This window comes from Asterias rubens, chromosome 3 (genome assembly GCF_902459465.1).
Source record: "Asterias rubens chromosome 3, eAstRub1.3, whole genome shotgun sequence".
In the NCBI taxonomy this organism is placed as follows: Eukaryota; Metazoa; Echinodermata; class Asteroidea; order Forcipulatida; family Asteriidae; genus Asterias; species Asterias rubens.
The window spans coordinates 3,915,596-3,933,248 of NC_047064.1; the positions used below are offsets into that span (position 1 = coordinate 3,915,596).

The 17,653-nt window shown below is 39.5% G+C and overlaps 1 protein-coding gene across 1 annotated transcript; it reads left to right on the forward strand.

Moving 5' to 3' along the window:
* Nucleotides 1–42: 42 nt before the first annotated feature.
* Nucleotides 43–15,772, forward strand: LOC117288245 (calcium-binding mitochondrial carrier protein Aralar1-like). The gene is made up of 16 exons (XM_033769023.1): nt 43–283; nt 1,772–1,828; nt 2,503–2,645; nt 3,363–3,478; nt 3,688–3,827; nt 5,071–5,217; nt 6,000–6,138; nt 7,337–7,430; nt 7,807–7,961; nt 9,474–9,626; nt 10,066–10,199; nt 10,965–11,105; nt 11,606–11,744; nt 12,348–12,506; nt 13,150–13,240; nt 13,655–15,772. The coding sequence occupies exons 1-16, from the start codon at nt 242–244 to the stop codon at nt 13,833–13,835; spliced, it is 2,031 nt and encodes a 676-aa protein (XP_033624914.1). The 5' UTR covers nt 43–241; the 3' UTR covers nt 13,836–15,772.
* The last annotated feature ends 1,881 nt before the right edge of the window (nt 15,773–17,653 follow it).

The window sequence follows — 17,653 nt, forward strand, 5'->3', positions numbered from 1 at the left end:
TAAAGCAACCCTCGACTCGATTTATTTCTCGCGTGTGTCGAATATCGGCGAGAATCTCCCGGGTCGAACTCTCTCTTCGGTGTTGTGGCGGTTTATATCTGAATAACTAAATTCATGTATTTTACAAATAATTTACTCTTCAAAAGGTTGTGACCCATATTCTTGTAAATCACATATAGATATGTGAGTTTGGAGTGTTTTGTAGATCTCCCCCCTCGAAGCAATACATCAAGACTTCAAGATGTTTCAAACTGCAAGTTGTATGTCGGCACCGGGAGCGCAGGTAAACATGCACAAACTTTGCATCCTCGGGGTTTCGCACTTTGCATGCCCCCTTCCTTATTTTAATATTTAAATAAACGTTTTAAAATTAAGAATACATATTACAACTTACAAGTTGACGATGCAAAGACAACAATCAAAACCCTGCCAAATAACAAGTCTCATAAGTGCCCATGCCCATCTATGGACTAACACTACAGTAAAACAGATCATCACAACATCCTGTCATTTTAAATAAATGATGGTGAAGTTAAGTTTTATTTGTAAAAGTTTTGAGTGAGTTGGAAATGAGAGGGGGGGGGGGGGCCGGGGTGTCTATGGTTGCAGCATGGAGGCTCCATGGTTGCAGGTAGGTACCGTCTGTCCAATGTTATTTCGGAAAGGTTTCCGTTATTCCTGTCCAACCACCGTGACAAACCTTAATATTTGGGTTAATAAAACTCTATTGTTAGACAATTGGAATTTTCATGTATGGATGTGGATTGGAGCTCCCTCGACCATACCTTAACTAAGTTTTTAGCAAATAAATCAGACAAACTCTACCGTGTAATCCCCCCCCTCCCCTCCTAAAATAAACATTAGATCAAACACAAATTTGACCAAATGAAACAACCTATTAAAAATAAAAGTATACTTTATGATTGTGAAAATAACGTTCATTTGATTTTGATCTGTCTGAGGTAATAAAACCTTTACATTAAATGACTCTTTCTGATCATTTTTCGACAATGATTGATTGATATGAGTAAATACCTTGCTCGACTTGCTCGGCGCTGTATTCCTTTTTTTTCTTCTTTTAATAGCGGTCCTGCTACGTAGTACAACCGATAATGGACAAATTTGAAAAAAAAGAGTAGGGTAGGCGCCCCAGTTACTTGGTCTCACCTGTTTGCAGTCATTCCAAGGCTACATTTGGCTTTTTGTCTGACTGACCCTTTTGCGAAGGTCATTTATGGAATCTACTACATTACTTTAGAGGGAGCCGTTTCTCACAATGTTTTATACTATCAACAGCTCTCCATTGATTGTTAAAGCCATTGGACCCTTTCGGTAAACAGTGTTGCCCAAGGCCCACACTTTGTGTACCACAACTTCTATACCAAATAACAAACCTGTGAAAATTTAGGCTCAATCGGTCATCGGAGTCGGGAGAAAACAACGGAAAAACCCACCCTTGTTTCCGCGCGTTTCGCCGTGTCATGACATGTGTTTAAAATAAATCCGTAATTCTCGTTAACGAGAATTTATATTGTTTTGCTGTTTTCTCAAAAAGTAAAGCACTTCATGGAATAATATTTCAAGAGAAGTCTTTCACCAGTGCCTTCTGTAAACCCTGAAAGTTATTTGTAAATCTGTGAATTTTTTTTATTTTTTTATTGAACCGAAAGGGTCCAATGGCTTTAACAAGTAAGATTTTATGCTAACGGTGATACCAATAGTATCCAGTGCCTTTAACACTTAAATGTTTTTTGTTTTGTTTTTCTTCTAGACCCTTCATCTTGTAAAGAGAGCAGACACGGCTCAGCTGAGGCAGATTTTCTCCAAGGTCAGTTATTATTTGGCTAATGGTTTTCATGTCTAAACATTTGGCCACATTCCCTGGGCGTTGTTTTGTAATCTATTCATTGCTTCTTCCCCAAATTGCCAAACGAAACAAAAGAGGAAACTGTGTGGTCTTACAAGTTAAAGTGATGAGTGTAAAGTTTTGTATTCTTCATTGCTTTTCCCAGCACTGCCAATTGAAACAAAACAGGAAACAGTTTTGTCCTACAAGTTGAAGTGATGAGTAAAAATTTCAAGTGAAGAGTCAGAATTCCTAACTGATTAGTTTTGCTGATTACTATTAGGCAAGACATTTTTGGCATGATGTATTTCTGTACTAAAGAAAATTCCTTCCCATCATAGAAAACCAAATCATAGAATTGGGTTCCTATACTTCCTGGCCTTAAAAGCTGACCTAGAAATAGTAATTGCCCTTAGTGGATAACCCTGGTACGATAACGCAAGGCAGGCGTGCATTTTGAAGGGATAAATCGTGTGATTATTTGCACTCATGTGGAGGCTTTTAGGTGTGCGATGGTATGCGGGTGCGATTCATGCTGCAAAAAAAAGAAGGACTGAAATTAACCCCTTGTGCACATCAAACGTTGCGACTGTGCCAATGCTTACTTCACTGTATAACACACAGTGATGCAGAGTATCCTTTGTTTTTGTTTTTAGTATGCTGGAGTAGACAAAGATGGAGAAAAGTTCATGAATGCTGAGGATTTTATCCGCGGTTTCCTGGGAATGCAACCAGAAAGAAACTACAATCCTCACACTATGAAGCTGCTTGCTGGCGTTGTGGACCAGACAAAAGACGGGTAGGTTATTGAACAGATTGCTTCCTTAAAACTAATACTTGTCTTGCGCGAGGTGAATATTAGCCCATTTTAAGATAACACAGTCCATGGTTGCACTTTCAGCTACCATGCCGGCTTATGCAACATAATATTAACAATATCAAAATCTTATATAGCGCACGTATCTACCAAACAAGGTACTCAAGGTGCTGAGTATATACAAACTTTTAGAAAGATAGGTTATTGCAGTGATGAATTTTGAGACCCAATTAGTTAGCACCTTATAAGGGTTTACAAGGTGCTAGGGCCCATTAAGCAGCCGCAGCCAGGAACACCGGGGCGAACCCTTTCTCTTTTCGATAAGTGCACTGGGTTCTTTAACATGCGTTACACAGCACATGGGACCAACGGCTTTACGTCCCATCCGAAAGACAAAAGACTCTTGCATTGTCTAATGCATCAAGGACTTCCAGAATGTAGGTTTCATTTGAAGCACAACTTGGATTAAAGACAGCAAAAGCACTGGGCATCATGGCAATTGCTGTAGGCGCTATAGTTTTTTTTTTATCTAATGAATATTCCTAAATGTAACCTTCTGGATGTTTTAGGGGCTCCATGTCAAGACTAAGCTCTTGACCGCCTCCCAGTTTTCAGGATGTTTCAGTTTGTGCACAATAGTATTCCCAGTGTACAATTTCCATTTCTCACGATGCACCAGTTGTTTGCGTTTATTTCCAGCCTGATATCCTTCATAGAGTTCCAGGCCTTTGAGGCACTGTTATGTTCTCCAGATGCACTTCACATGGTAGCCTTTCAGCTTTTCGACACCAACGGCTCGGGATTTGTGTCGTTTGGTGAGTGATTAACCTTTCGTTAACCTGTATTAGCCTTGAAGGTTTTAGACATTTACGCAAGAGTGGATACTGTTTTGTTGAGTTTTGTGGCTGAGTGGTCTATGAACTGGCATTTTGCCATTGTTACAAGAGAACCCTGAGCTTGCACACTTGTTATGTGTTGTTTGTACAATTATTAACTATTGAATACATTGATTTCTATCTATCAGAGGAGTTCAAGAAGGTGATCAGCGCCACCGAGGTATACCAACAGATCCCGTTCAACTTTGACTGTTCCTTTGTCACCAGGCATTTTGGAAAAGATAAGAAGAAAGAACTGTCCTACGCTGAATTCACACAATTTCTCTGGGTACGTAGAGTTCCCTCTCTGAATAAAGATGTGGCACTTTTTGGTAAGGGTTGGCAGGCCTGATACTTCATGAAGGCAACGAAGGCGATTGCCTCCATGCCCCCGGTCATTGCCTTGGTGCCCTTGAAATGCTACAGTAGAAATTTAAAACCTCCTCATCGATCATAGGGTGCCCTTTACCAAGGAGCAAATGCCTCGATGCCCTTGCCCTTTCAAAGACGAAGCATACAGGCCTGGGTTGGTCTACTCATGAAACTCACTGATAGTGGCTTGGTTATTCCAAGTCTGTCAGAAAACACAAGGTGTGATGGAACCAATCACCAAGGCCATAGGGACATCGAGTCGTGGCCAAGCAGTTAAGAGCACCAGACTCGAGCTCTGGTGTTTCTGATCACCAGAGTATCAGTTGGAGTCCCGGTTATGGACACTTGTATCCTTGAGCAAGGTACTTTACCGTAGTTCTCTGTCCTTTGGATGGGATATTTTAAGCCCTACGTCCTGTGTTCTAGGATTAGAAGTGCACATAAAAGAACCCAGAACACTTATCGTGGAAGAGTAGGGGTTAACCCTGGTGTTGCTGGTTCACATACCAAGCACCCTTGTTTACAGGTTTCCTCAGGCTTGCAAGCTACAGTGGAAGGGTAGGGGTTAACCCCAGTGTTTCTGGTTCACATAGCAAGCACCCTTGTTTACAGGTTTCCTCAGGCTTGCGAGCTACAGTGGAAGGGTAGGGGTTAACCCCAGTGTTTCTGGTTCACATAGCAAGCACCCTTGTTTACAGGTTTCCTCGGGCTTGCAAGCTACAGTGGAAGGGTAGGGGTTAACCCCAGTGTTGCTGGTTCACATAGCAAGCACCCTTGTTTACAGGTTTTCTCAGGCTTGCAAGCTACAGTGGAAGGGTAGGGGTTAGCCTTAGTGTTTCTGGTTCACATACCAAGCACCCTTGTTTACAGGTTTCCTCAGGCTTGCAAGCTACAGTGGAAAGGTAGGGGTTAACCCCAGTGTTTCTGGTTCACATAGCAAGCACCCTTGTTTACAGGTTTCCTCAGGCTTGCAAGCTACAGTGAAAGAGTAGGGGTTAACCCCAGTGTTTCTGGTTCACATAGCAAGCACCCTTGTTTACAGGTTTCCTCAGGCTTGTGAGCTGCAGTGATTAAATTCACTTATGAGACATCCTTGGTTTCATTACAAGAAGTATAAGAATAATAATAAACTTTTGCTATTGTTGTGCACTTTTTCACAGAGTTTACAAGAAGAGCATGCTAGACAGGCCTTTGATAGATTCGACAAGGACCACCTTGGCGTCATCAACGCGTTAGAGTTCCGCAAGATCATGACCACCATCTCATCTCATCTCCTGACAGAATACGTAGAAGGCAATCTTGTTTCGGTAGGTGATTTAGGTTTCTTACAAAGGCAAGTCTTTAATTGTCAAATGAAAACTATATTAGATTTATTGGCTAAAACGATTGAGAGTTTTGCTGTGGGCAGAATGCCAGTCCATTGAAGATTACTCCCCAGCGCTCACCTGTGTTGCAGGAGATTCTGTCCCGCCGGAGATTCTCCCCCCCCCCCCCCACCATCATACAGCAAACTGTGTACGAACTGCTTCTGAAAGTGCCCTCTTGAAACAGCCTCCTTCAGCCCACGTTAATTTCCCATAAAGGGGACAATCTCTGGTGGTCGTTGAAAGATTTCCCAGGGACAACAGTACCCCTTTTTAGCAATTGGGATAAAGTGCATTCTGGAAGGACACAGTTGTCTCAACTGACCTGGCCAGGATTCGAACCCACATTCTGTAAACTACAGAACTGGAGTCCACTACCCTAGACCACTTGGCCATCGGGCCATGACACCTCAGAAACAGGCCTAATAGGAAAAAAAATATATATATATATTAATTTTTACAATAATGGAACAAAGTAGTCTGGGCAATTTCATGAAAACTTGGTGCAGGGTGGTCTTATTGTTGTTGTTCAGGAGATTGTGAAACGATTTTTTAAATGGAGTTGTCGTGCCTGATCAATGGCTGATTGAGCATGATCTAGATCGGCACAAAGCCGTCAGAGTGACATATTGATGTCTCGACTTCACCCTTGTGCACAGCACCAGACTCCAATTCCATTCACAAATCGTGTTAATCAATGTGTGCTACCCCGTCTCCTCCCACAGGTTGCAGGTGGAGAGACCAAGCATTTAGTGAGCTTCCCGTACTTCAACGCTTTTAACTCTCTACTCAGTCGGATGGATCTCATCAAGAAGATTCACTCTGATATCACAGACTCGGACCCCATAGCAGCTGTCACAAAAGGTAGGAGTCCAAGGTAGACAGTCCATGGTGCAGGGACATTGATTCTCCCTTTTCAACCGAAAATCCAGATTTTGTTTAAATTCCAAAAACAAATCTTCAAGGACCACCTTGGCGTCATCAAATGTTTTGTTTTTGTTTCTTTTTTCTCGAAGATCACATTTTTGTTTTATTTAACTAAGATCAAATTCATAAGACAATTATATGGCACACCCCATATTGCAGATTAGGGATTTTTGAAAATCTTTCGCGCTAGCAAGCTATCACGCTTTCTGCTCTTGGTTTAGTTTTCTTTTTAACAGCCTTTGACGGTGTCAAACTTATGCCAACAGTTTCCACTAACAAAAGTTCCAAATACGTAGCTATCAGGCTAAATGAGTTGTTTGTCGGAAATATCGGTCATCTGTACAGAAACAAACAAAAAAGGGCAAACAGGTGAAACTTTCAAAAACTATTTTTTTAAGGCCAAAGTATATTTATTTTATGTTAGCAACCTCTTTTCTGATAAACAACGTCAAACAGATTCTTCACAAAATTTTTGAAAATATATATTTCAAACCTCAAATTGTCAACTATCAAAGTGTCTATAATTGTATTTTTTTTTACGAATTTTAAAGCCATTATACACTTTCGGTACAGGAAAAGAAAAAAAAAAAGTTCACAGATTTACAAATAACTTTTGGTAATGGTGAAAGACTTCTCTTGAAATATTATTCCATGAAATGCTTTACTTTTTGAGAAAACATTAAAAAACAATTATCAATTCTCGATAGCGAGAATTACAGATTTATAGTAAACACATGTCATGACACGGCGAAACGTGCAGAAACAAGGGTGGGTTTTCCCGTTATTTTCTCCCGACTCCGATGACCGATTGAGCCTAAATTTTCACAGGTTTGTTATTTTATATATAAGTTGTGATACAAGAAGTGTGGGCCTTGGACAATACTGTTTACCGAAAGTGTATAATGGCTTTAACAAAAGGGCATTTATTAATGGGAATAAAAGAGTAAGTGGCTTGTTCTTACACGTCGTTTAAAACCTTGCAGGGTCGTTGCCGTGCGATAAAGGCCCTCACCTTCGCCTTATTGACGGATAATTTTTTTAAATTCAACAATATTAGTCATGTCTGGGCTTGTGGTGATGATTAAATACAGAAAGTGTTATTTCCAATCCTGTCTGTACTTGTTATCTTTATCAGAGGAGTTCTTACACGTAGCTCAACAGTTCTCACAGGTCACACCCCTGGAGGTTTCCATTCTGTTTCATCTCTGCTGTATGGACAGCTCCACAGGGTAAGTTTACCGGTCAATCAAATCACTAAAACTGCCAAGCTCGACCAATCATATCACTAAAAACTGCCAAGCTCAACCAATCGTATCACTCAAACTGCTAAGCTCTGACCAATCATATCACTAGAACTGCCAAGCTCGACCAATCGTATCACTCAAACTGCTAAGCTCTGACCAATCATATCACTCAAACTGCCAAGCTGAAAAGCTGTGACATAATATCAGTTTTGAGAAGAGATTTGAATTTTGTGGTACAAAAGATTTAATGGTAGAGGGTTCTGGATACGTGGCGCAGCTGAAGAAAAAGACCTGTCACACCAGGAGTGGTTATTTTATCAGTTTGTATTGTATGTCCTTTTCTTCTAATCCATTAAAACAGTCGTATCACGATGGCCGACCTTGATAAAGTAGCTCCAAAGGGTGACCTCGTCGGTGAACTTCAAGTCCAGCAACCAAAACAGGAAGTCAAGAGGACTGTGATCATCCAGGCCATGGAGTCTATCTATAGGTTTGCTCTTGGTGCTGTGGCTGGTGGTAAGTAGCCATCACAATACAACAGACCTGTAACTTAAGCATGAGATCTTTTCTTCCACGGTATAAAACCGCCCCCCTAGTGGCTTATAAGCCCACCTGGTATTCACTGCCTACCTTTATACCCATTTCACCTGGTACATTCTTCTAGGCATGCCAAACTGTTTTCTGTCTGGTTTGGAGCTGACAGTATAAAGTTATTGAAGCGGTTAGCTTACTGAGCCATATTACTGAGATACTGGGGGGGGGGGGGGTTGTCAAAGACTAGCCTTCACGGTTGGTGTATCTCAACACATGCATAAAATGACAAACCTGTGAAAATTTAAGCTCAATCGGTCATCGAACTTGCGAGATAATAATGAAAGAAAAAATACCCTTGTCACGAGAAGTTGTGTGCGTTTAGATAGTTGATTTTGAGACCTCAAGTTCTAAACTTGAGGTCTCAAAATCAAATTCGTGGAAAATTACTTCTTTCTCGAAAACTATGGCACTTCAGAGGGAGCCATTTCTCACAATGTTTTATACCATCAACCTCTCCCCATTACTCGCCACCAATAAAGGTTTTACGCTAATAATTATTTTGAGTAATTACCAATAGTGTCCACTGCCTTTAATGCATCAGAAGGGTAAATTTATGACAATACATGTTTAAAATCAGGGCTACTGACCCCAGAGTTTATTAGCCCGAATGGCTACTTAACAAAAAGCTTAAGAGCAAGGCCTGACACCCCATTGCTAAAACTAAGAGGTAAGTGGTTTAGCGTCTATTGCTCTTATCAAAGTGTCAGGGTTTAGGGTTTAACTCTGCTGTGGGATCGGGTTGGGATTCAGGCCTAATTTCAATACTGTTTACCGGTAAGCAAATTTGTGCTAACTGTATCAGAAAAATGTGCATTAGCAAAACACTTATTTCACCATGTTTTTTTCAAGTTAGCAGAACATTTCTAAATGGCCTGCACATTCACTGTGGATTTGCTTTGTTATGTCACTCATGTGCTAACCTTGCTTAAGTTAAAGCCATTATACACTTTCGGAACAGAAAAATAAATAAAAGTTCACAGATTTACAAATAACTTACAGGGTTTGCAGAAGGTAATGGTAAAAGACTTCTCTTGAAATATTGTTCCATGAAATGCTTTACTTTTTGAGAAAACATTAAAACAATTATCAATTCTCGGCAACAAGAATTACGGATTTATAGTAAACACATGTCATGACACGGCGAAATGTGCGGAAACAAGGGTGGATTTTCCCGTTATTTTCTCCCGACTCCGATGACCGATTGAGCCTAAATTGTCAGAGGTTTGTTATTTTATATATAAGTTGTGATACACGAAGTGCGGGTCTTTGGACAATACTGTTTACCGTAAGTGTCCAATGGCTTTAAACAGCCTTATAAAATAGAAATTCTGCTAAGGGAGGCCCTGAAAGTACAAAACGGCTCCTCACTAGTCTTACAAAATTGAGCCCTGAGTTGACAAAAAATCTCCCATGTATGTTTTTTTTTATCGACAGCTGTTGGAGCCACTGCTGTGTATCCGATCGATCTGGTCAAGACCAGGATGCAGAACCAGCGTGGAGGTTTGGTCGGCGAGTTGATGTACGAGAATAGCTTGGACTGTTTTACTAAAGTCATCAGACACGAAGGCATCATGGGTCTCTATAGAGGTATGTCACCACCTTGCTTACTGAGTTTTCACCCCTCTCTTCCCCTCCTGCTTAGCGGAAATTTGCCCCAAGCACAGTTTCTAACAGTTTCAGTTTTTCATAGCAAGGTTGAGAGCAGGGGAACGACTAAGCCATTAAGTTGGTTTAAGTGGGCAGTAATACTTAACTTTTTCCCCAGCATTTGGAGCCTTAAGCTCGGTACATACTTCTTTTGAATGCGAATGCGGCAGCATCTCCAATCTTCCCTGTCCTTTATGCAGCCAACTCTGTTGTGGTTTCTGCCCCAGCATCTCTCCTCAAGACACCAACAAAGCTCAACCTCTGTCTTCCTTAACACCTTCTCTGCAATAAAGAATAGCACAGAGAACTGAGTGGGATACTTGTATACCATTAGCGGCAGGAACGTTTTTAAACAATCTTACTTTTTTTATTTTAACAGGGTTACCCCCTCAGCTGGTGGGTGTGGCTCCAGAGAAGGCCATCAAGCTCACCATGAACGACTTTGTCCGAGATCATATGAGGAATAAAGACGGAAGTATACCATTTTGGGCTGAATGTCTGGCAGGAGGCTGTGTAAGTGTCTCAAGGGGTTATGAAATAAATTGCCTTTCAAGGGTTTGAGTACATTTTGTAGGACACAAACACAATGTCCACAGATTTTTATTTGAAGATAAAGATGGCAGAAAGCTTCCCTTAAAATATTACTTGCTATAAAGGTGCCGTAGGTTTTTTAGAATTGAGTCACAAAACAATGTTTGTATCCACGAGACAAACGCTATTTTAGCATGTCAAACGTATTTACCAGTACTTATATGAAATACCAATACTGGTTAATACGTTTGTACATGCTAAAATAATGTAAATCTGTGGACATTGTGTGTTGTGCTTCAAAAAAGTACCCAAACCCCTTTAGAGGCAGGGTATACTTTTAGTAATTGTCAAAGACAAGTATCAAATTTGTTGGTGAAAAATAACCTCTTGCTCCAAAACTACAATAACATCAAATGTCTACGTCCTTGCGGACTGGTAGGAGGTAAACCTGTTTCAGCCTCAAGGGTAGGTGGCAACAAGCTCCTTATGTCAGTTGATTTGAGTCAATAGTCCAAACCCGTTAAGTGTAGCCCAGACCTTGCAGTGGGCTTGTGATATTAAGCAATCTCATGAAAACAAAATGTAATCAAATTTTTAAAAAAGGCAATTTCTGATAAATTACCTTCGCATTTTTGGAGCTGACAAAACAAAACGTTTCGCTCCATGCCAAATCTGTACTGGTAGTAATTTTCTTCAACAAGTTGGCTTATTTCTCGTGGTATGACTTTATTATAATTGAATTTACAGGCTGGTGGATCTCAAGTGATGTTCACCAATCCATTAGAGATTGTGAAGATCCGGTTGCAGGTAGCTGGTGAGATTCAGGCGGGACCCAGAGTCAGTGCCATCACCGTCATCAGAGATTTGGGATTCTTTGGTCTGTATAAGGTAAGAAACATCTTTAGTCTCTTGACGTTGACTAGAGCAAGCTAGTCAAAAAATGATGAGACCCATTAAGATCTCACTCTGCGGCAGTGAAGTTATTAACGAGAACTCCCCTCAATCCAACAAGAAAAAAGTAGTAGTCCATGCCGATTTCCTACCTTCCGTCCAGGTAGTAGTTCTTTTTACAAATAAGTAGTCTCCCGAAATCTGAAATCTACTCCGTGGTAGTATAAAAAAAACAAGACCTCGTCTCCAAGGAGCCAAGTAGATGTACTACCGCAAGCTGAGTATATATTGATACCTTAACATGCAATGCCTCAAAAACTATAAACATCGTCTGCCTCTTAGTTCTGCTGCTGAATTTCAAAACTTTTCCACAATAGGTTTCCTTCACTGTGAATGGATCTTGATAAATTTGGCATGAAAGTAGTATGATGAACGGAAAACTACATTAAATTCATAGTTTGTTATTCATTCCTTTTTTCCAATCTGTTCTGATCTAGGGTGCCAGAGCGTGTTTTCTTCGAGACATCCCCTTCTCTGCCATCTACTTCCCCGGCTACGCACATCTTAAGAAATTCTTTGCTGACAAGGATGGACACAACAGCCCTCTCTCCTTGTTGACTGCTGCCACACTTGCTGGTAAGTTTTTAATTTTTTTTCTTTTTTTCTTTTACGGTGTTGCTGTTGGTTGGTGTTTGATTGTTTCTTTCTTTTTGTTGTTTTTGTACGTTTGTTTTGTTTGCTTGTTTAGATGATCTTATCGACAAAAAATACTTGGCAAAGCTCCCCACAAGGGGATATAAACGCCAAGCTGGCAACAGCCAATCTTAGTTTATTGTCTATGACTATGATTTGTGCAACGATGAAATGTGATTCACTAACTAGGCGACATACTAATACTAGTCATTGTGAAATCAGCGGTTAGCTTGGCCGGATTCAAACCCAGAACCTTTTTTATTGCAAGTCATGCAGTCTGACCACTTGATCACGATGGCATAAAAGACACACTGGAATAAACAATTTTTAGACATTGAAAATAACATACAACATCATTCTGCCAACACATGTCTCAAATTGTATATTCCGATTACAGACTACTTTCCCTGCGCTTCAATAACAGCTCCAGATTTTTGGCAATATCTCGAATACACTACAAATTTGTTAAAACAATCGGATGGTGGTTTCAAAAACCAAAGGTTTACCTTGCCTTTAATCTGTTCATGTCTCTGTTTCTCCCCCAAGGCCCTCCTGCCGCTTATCTAGCCACACCAGCTGACGTCATTAAGACCAGGCTACAGGTTGTTGCCAGGAAGGGACAGCAGACGTACTCCGGAGTCACTGACTGCATCCGTAAGATCTATGCACAGGAAGGCTTTAGAGCGTTCTTCAAGGGTGGGCCAGGTTAGTCGCATCCAGGCATGGTATTCTGTCTACTCTAGTCTGATTTCCAACACACAAAAAAACAGCAAAATTTTGGTAGAATGGGTTAACGCTTTAGAGACCATATTGGTCTCACAAGCGTCTTGTACCAAAATGCCCATGGCAACGGCAAACACGTATACACTGTGTGTTAGCATTGTATGCTCAGTTCTGTGAAAAAAAATCACAGGCATACTACTCGGATGGGATTCGATCCCACGACCCTTGTAATTCTAGAGCAGTGTCTTACCAACTAGACTACCGAGGTTAGACTGCTAGAGGCAGTTCGAATCCTATGTTTTAGCCGCAGGTACTGCAAACGATTTAATAGATGTATTAATTATATTAACTTTGGGTTTATTAGCACTGTATGCTTGGTACTTTCCCCGAGTTCTGTGAACAAAATCACATGAGTAATATGCCTACGGTACATGTAGGTGTTCTGTTTAATTTTTAATGTATATTGGTCTATATTGTTACAATTTTAAATGTTTTTTCCCTGTTTAAATATCCGGGGCCAGCCAGAAAAGCAGGTTGGCTCCGTATGTTTTGTTTTTAATCAGATGTGTCCTGGTTTTTTACTAAAAATTAATTGATTTGATAAAAATGTTGTTCTGTTTTTTAGCCCGTGTGTTTAGATCGTCACCGCAATTTGGCGTCACCCTTATGACATATGAGATCCTGCAGAGAAGTCTCTACATCGACTTTGGAGGACAGTAAGTTTAACAGTGTAGAAGTGTCAAAGGGTGTCACGGCCGAACAGTTTGAGCGTTCAATTCAAGTTCTGGTTGTTAAATCATCGGGATGTTGGTTAGAATCCCCGGTCATGACACTCTCTTCACTCTCTCATAGCCGTCTTCACCCAGGGGTATAGTGGGTTCCTTCGAGGGTAGAGGTTAATATTGTGTTTGAAAAAGCCTTCGGAGCACCATGGCAGCCTGGGGCTGTATACTCCCCAGTAAGCTGAGAAAGATCAAAGGAATGTTTTATTATTATTATTATTCGCCCAGACCTACCAATCATAATTGTTAAGTTTCCATTATGTAATTTTCTAAATCCACCTGAGTAAAAGCATTGCTTTCTGAAAAATGAGTCTTATTATTTTTTATGTATTTGTGTTTTTTCCGCAGACGTCCAGAGGGTTCGACGCACAAGGCAAGCACCCATGTAGCAGACCTGCCTCCTGTCAACCCCGATCATCTTGGAGGACTCCGGCTAGCCGTCGCCACCTTCTCTGGTGTCGAAACCAAGTTTGGCTTGTTCCTACCTAAATTTAGAAACCCTGTCGCAGCCGCCGCGCAAAGCAGCTAGTGACGGAATGTTTGTTTTTGAAGAATTTAAAAGTAGGAGCGTGTAGATAATTGTGAGTACAAGGGAGGTAAGGAGGGGCTGGACAGTTCCTTGGTTGAACCATTGAATCGGATAAGGAACAAAAGTGGTGTGACTTAAATACTTTTAAGGCACTGGTTAGTTTTTTATTTAGTTTTTTTCTGGGAAACCCAACAAGCATTCTATACACCAATCCGGGCGCCCAAATGTTGGGCACCGCGCGCCATTTGCTGCGGTGTCTTCAGTGTCTAGATTATGCACAAAGACACCGCAGTTGTTAATTTTGTTCAATAGATGGCACTACCAATTTTGTTTCGTCGGATTGGTCTATGGGTTGTCTGTTAACCTAACTCAAACTACGAGTGTTCAATTGCGTTTAAACCTAGGATTTGACTGACCCTCATTAATCTTTGTGAAAATTCTGTCTGTTATTTTTTTGGTTTTTGTCTGTTTGAGATAGCATTAGCATTTCATTGTTGTCTCAACAGTGCAAACTTGCAGAGTAAGTTTGTAAAAAAATAATTGTCACAAGTGCATTTTTAATTTTAATTTTTGTTTGCCAAGTTTCTGATTGTGATAATATTTCAGTGAATATTTATCACCGAAATTTGTAATGAATGATACATGTTGCCAACATAAACATTTGCTTGAAAATCTAATGTATTATAAATTTGTCTAGGAGTAAGAAATATAAAGGAAAAAATATGGATGCCCGTGCCGCACAAGCTTGACTACTGAGCTAGAGCAGTTGTCTTTGATAGAGCAGTCAGCAGCTCTATTGTATTTGGTAATGATAAGGCTTGCTTTCAGAGAGGCTCAAATCATTCTCTTTTGATGTGAATTATCTTTTAAATCGGGAAACTTGTTGGTGCTTTGTGCAGCTGAGTAGAATCTTGAATGGTTGGTTTAATCTCTTGTTTGAGAAGGAGATAAGAGTGCGGTGTAAAAGACGAGTATACTGTTTTACCCATTGTGTTAATTTACAGGAAGTGGAATAGCGCCCTCGCTTGCTATTCAGAAGGATTACATCATCCACCTCTTGATAAATTTGATGGTAGTATCTGCAGATTTGTTACTGTTGCATGCAATAAAGGCCAATGCTTGCTATTTGACAAGATTTATCCACACGTTACGTGGAAAAGTGTTATTTATTGCAATTTGCAGGCGAGGCAAATATGTGTTCAGGTGAACTCCTTCTGCACTGGGACATGTTGAAATTGTTTCAAAATGTTGTCGAAAGACTTCGGTATTGCTATGGCAAGGGAATTCAACAAACTATGTTGTGAACAAGTTGTGCCCAAAATGTGCGAGCATAAATTCAGCATTTGATATCTATCCTGCAAGGTTGAAAAAATTATTGTAATTTTGAAAAAATTATTGTAATTTATTTTTGCCATTTTAAATGGAGAGACAGTACTTTTTACATTTTTTTTCACAAATCAATTATTAAATGACAGGGTGTTTTATTATAAATGAATAATAAATTCCAGCTCCTTTAAAATCAAATTTAATATGTTTTGGGGTGTGAATATAGAGATAAAGAAGACGTTTCCAGAAGGATTTACTCAAAAATGTATAGTAATGAAGTTAGAGTCGATTTATCATATATAATCCACCTTTATAGAAACGTGAGGCTTCTTAAATAACCAAGAACAATAGTTTAAAAAAGTGAATGTTGTATAAATTGCAGTGACAGTGTGCACTTGGGATACAGGCAAATGCCTGTTTTAGAACCACTCAAATAATTGAAAGAATAGCTGGAAGCAAATAAGTTTTTTTTTGTGGCTGTTCGGACAGAATCATTTTGTAAGATGCTTACTACTGTAACCATCTCTATAACAAGTTCAAAGACACTGGACACTATTGGTAATGGACCCTTCCCATGAAATATGCTAATTACATTCACGCATGCGAATGTGTATCTCAACATTTGCATAAAATAACAAACCTGTGAACATTTGAGCTCAATTGGTCGTCAAATAGGTGGAAGAATAATGGAAGAAAAAACGCCCTTGTCACATGAAGTTGTGTGCTTTCACATGCTTGATTTCGAGACCTCAAAATCTAATTCTGAGGTCTCGAAATCAAATTCCTTGGAAAATTACTTATTTCTCGAAAAGGTCATTACTTCAGAGGGAGCCATTTCTTACAATGATTTATACTATCAATAGCTCTCCATTGCCTGTTAACATGAAAGTTTTTGGTATGGGCAGGAAGTGCCTGCTGGTTTTGGCATGGTACAATTCATTTTGTATTTTGGAATGATTAACATAATATGATATTAACACAACATGGAAACTGTTTATTATTCCCCTTTTGTTCAACTACAAAACACCCAGTACATTTTAGCTGCTTGGTGTTCTCAAACTGGGTCACTAGTTTGTTTTTTTGCATGCTTTAAAAAAAATTTGTTTTTAAGACAACAAAATATCAGGCATGCCTGGACAGTTTCTTTAATGGTTTTTCTTACTTCTTATTCAAATGTATATTTTAATATATTTAAATGAATTGTACATTAGAATCTAGTCTTTGAGAAAATGGAACTGATGTGTTAGTTCAAACCGAATGAAGAATTAAAATGAAATGATTTTTCATTGTCAAAAGTTGTTTTTCCTTTCTACATTCGTGTCTGAGTTTTTGTTTGATTTATATTTGTCAAGAAAAGATGTAAAAAGAAAGTTGGTCAGATTATGGCTCTGGCAAGGTTAAAGACACTGGACACTATTGGTAATTGTGAAAGACTAGTCTTCACAGTTGGTGTATCTCAACATATGCATACAGTAACAAACCTGTGAAAATATGAGCTCAATCGGTTGCTAGGTTCTGAGATAATGAAAGAAAAATACACCCCTGTCGCACCATGATCACACGAAGTTATGTGCTTTCAGATGCTTTATTTCGAGACCTCAAATTCTAACTCTGAGGTCTCAAAAATCAAAATCATGGAAAATTTCTTGAAAACTATGTCACTTCAGTGGGAGCCGTTTCTCACAATGTTTTATTATATCAACCTCTCCCCATTACTCGTAATCAAGAAAGGTTTTATCATGATAGTAATTATTTTCAGTAATTACCAAAAGCAACACGCTCAGCAACAGCCATAGCAGCAGCTGTACACACCAATTTGGATACAGCCTTAGTGTTGGTTTTACTTTGGGTTTTTTTTTAAGTTTAATTTTTTCCCATCCCTCTAGTTTTCATTTGTACACATCCTTGCCTGTAAAGTTTCCATCTTATTGGTTGCGTTCTGGAGGAATCAACTAGTCCAGGGCTTTGAAGCTATCCATTCGACTTGGGACAGCATTTCAGATTGAAATATTTGGGTTGGTACATGTATAAACTTAAGTCGAATTTGAAACTTTGCATGGTGGAAATGTGATGTAGAAAGGTTTGCGGTAACACCATGTAATGACTATCTCTAATGAGTTGTGGTGATCCTGAAAAGAACCGTTGGTTTCAACTCGACGTTTCAATCGGTATGCTCTGATCGTCTTCTGGAAACTTAATAAATCAGTGAGCTTGCCGTAGGAAACTTTTTTTTCTTTCTCTCCAACAACCAATTCAGTAGTTTTTAATATAATAAATACAACCACACTCTGAATAATTCTTGTAATGATTTCACAAACCAGAAAAAAAAGTGTTTGCAAATAGTTGAAGATAATTAGTTGCAACGTAGCATATCAAAGTATTTTTGTTGTGTGGTCAACAATTCCCTTTAATGCTATTGACACTAACGAACACAAGATCACAAAATAAGAACAGTCCAAGATAATGAGGTACTTTTAATGATAAAATACCAA

Coding starts and splice junctions, on each gene's coding strand:
- LOC117288245 (XM_033769023.1), top strand. CDS start 242: ATGTTTCAAACTGCAAGTTGTATGTCGGCACCGGGAGCGCAG. Junction 9,627..10,065: donor CATCATGGGTCTCTATAGAG/GTATGTCACCAC, acceptor TTATTTTAACAG/GGTTACCCCCTCAGCTGGTG. Junction 13,241..13,654: donor TACATCGACTTTGGAGGACA/GTAAGTTTAACA, acceptor TTTTTTCCGCAG/ACGTCCAGAGGGTTCGACGC.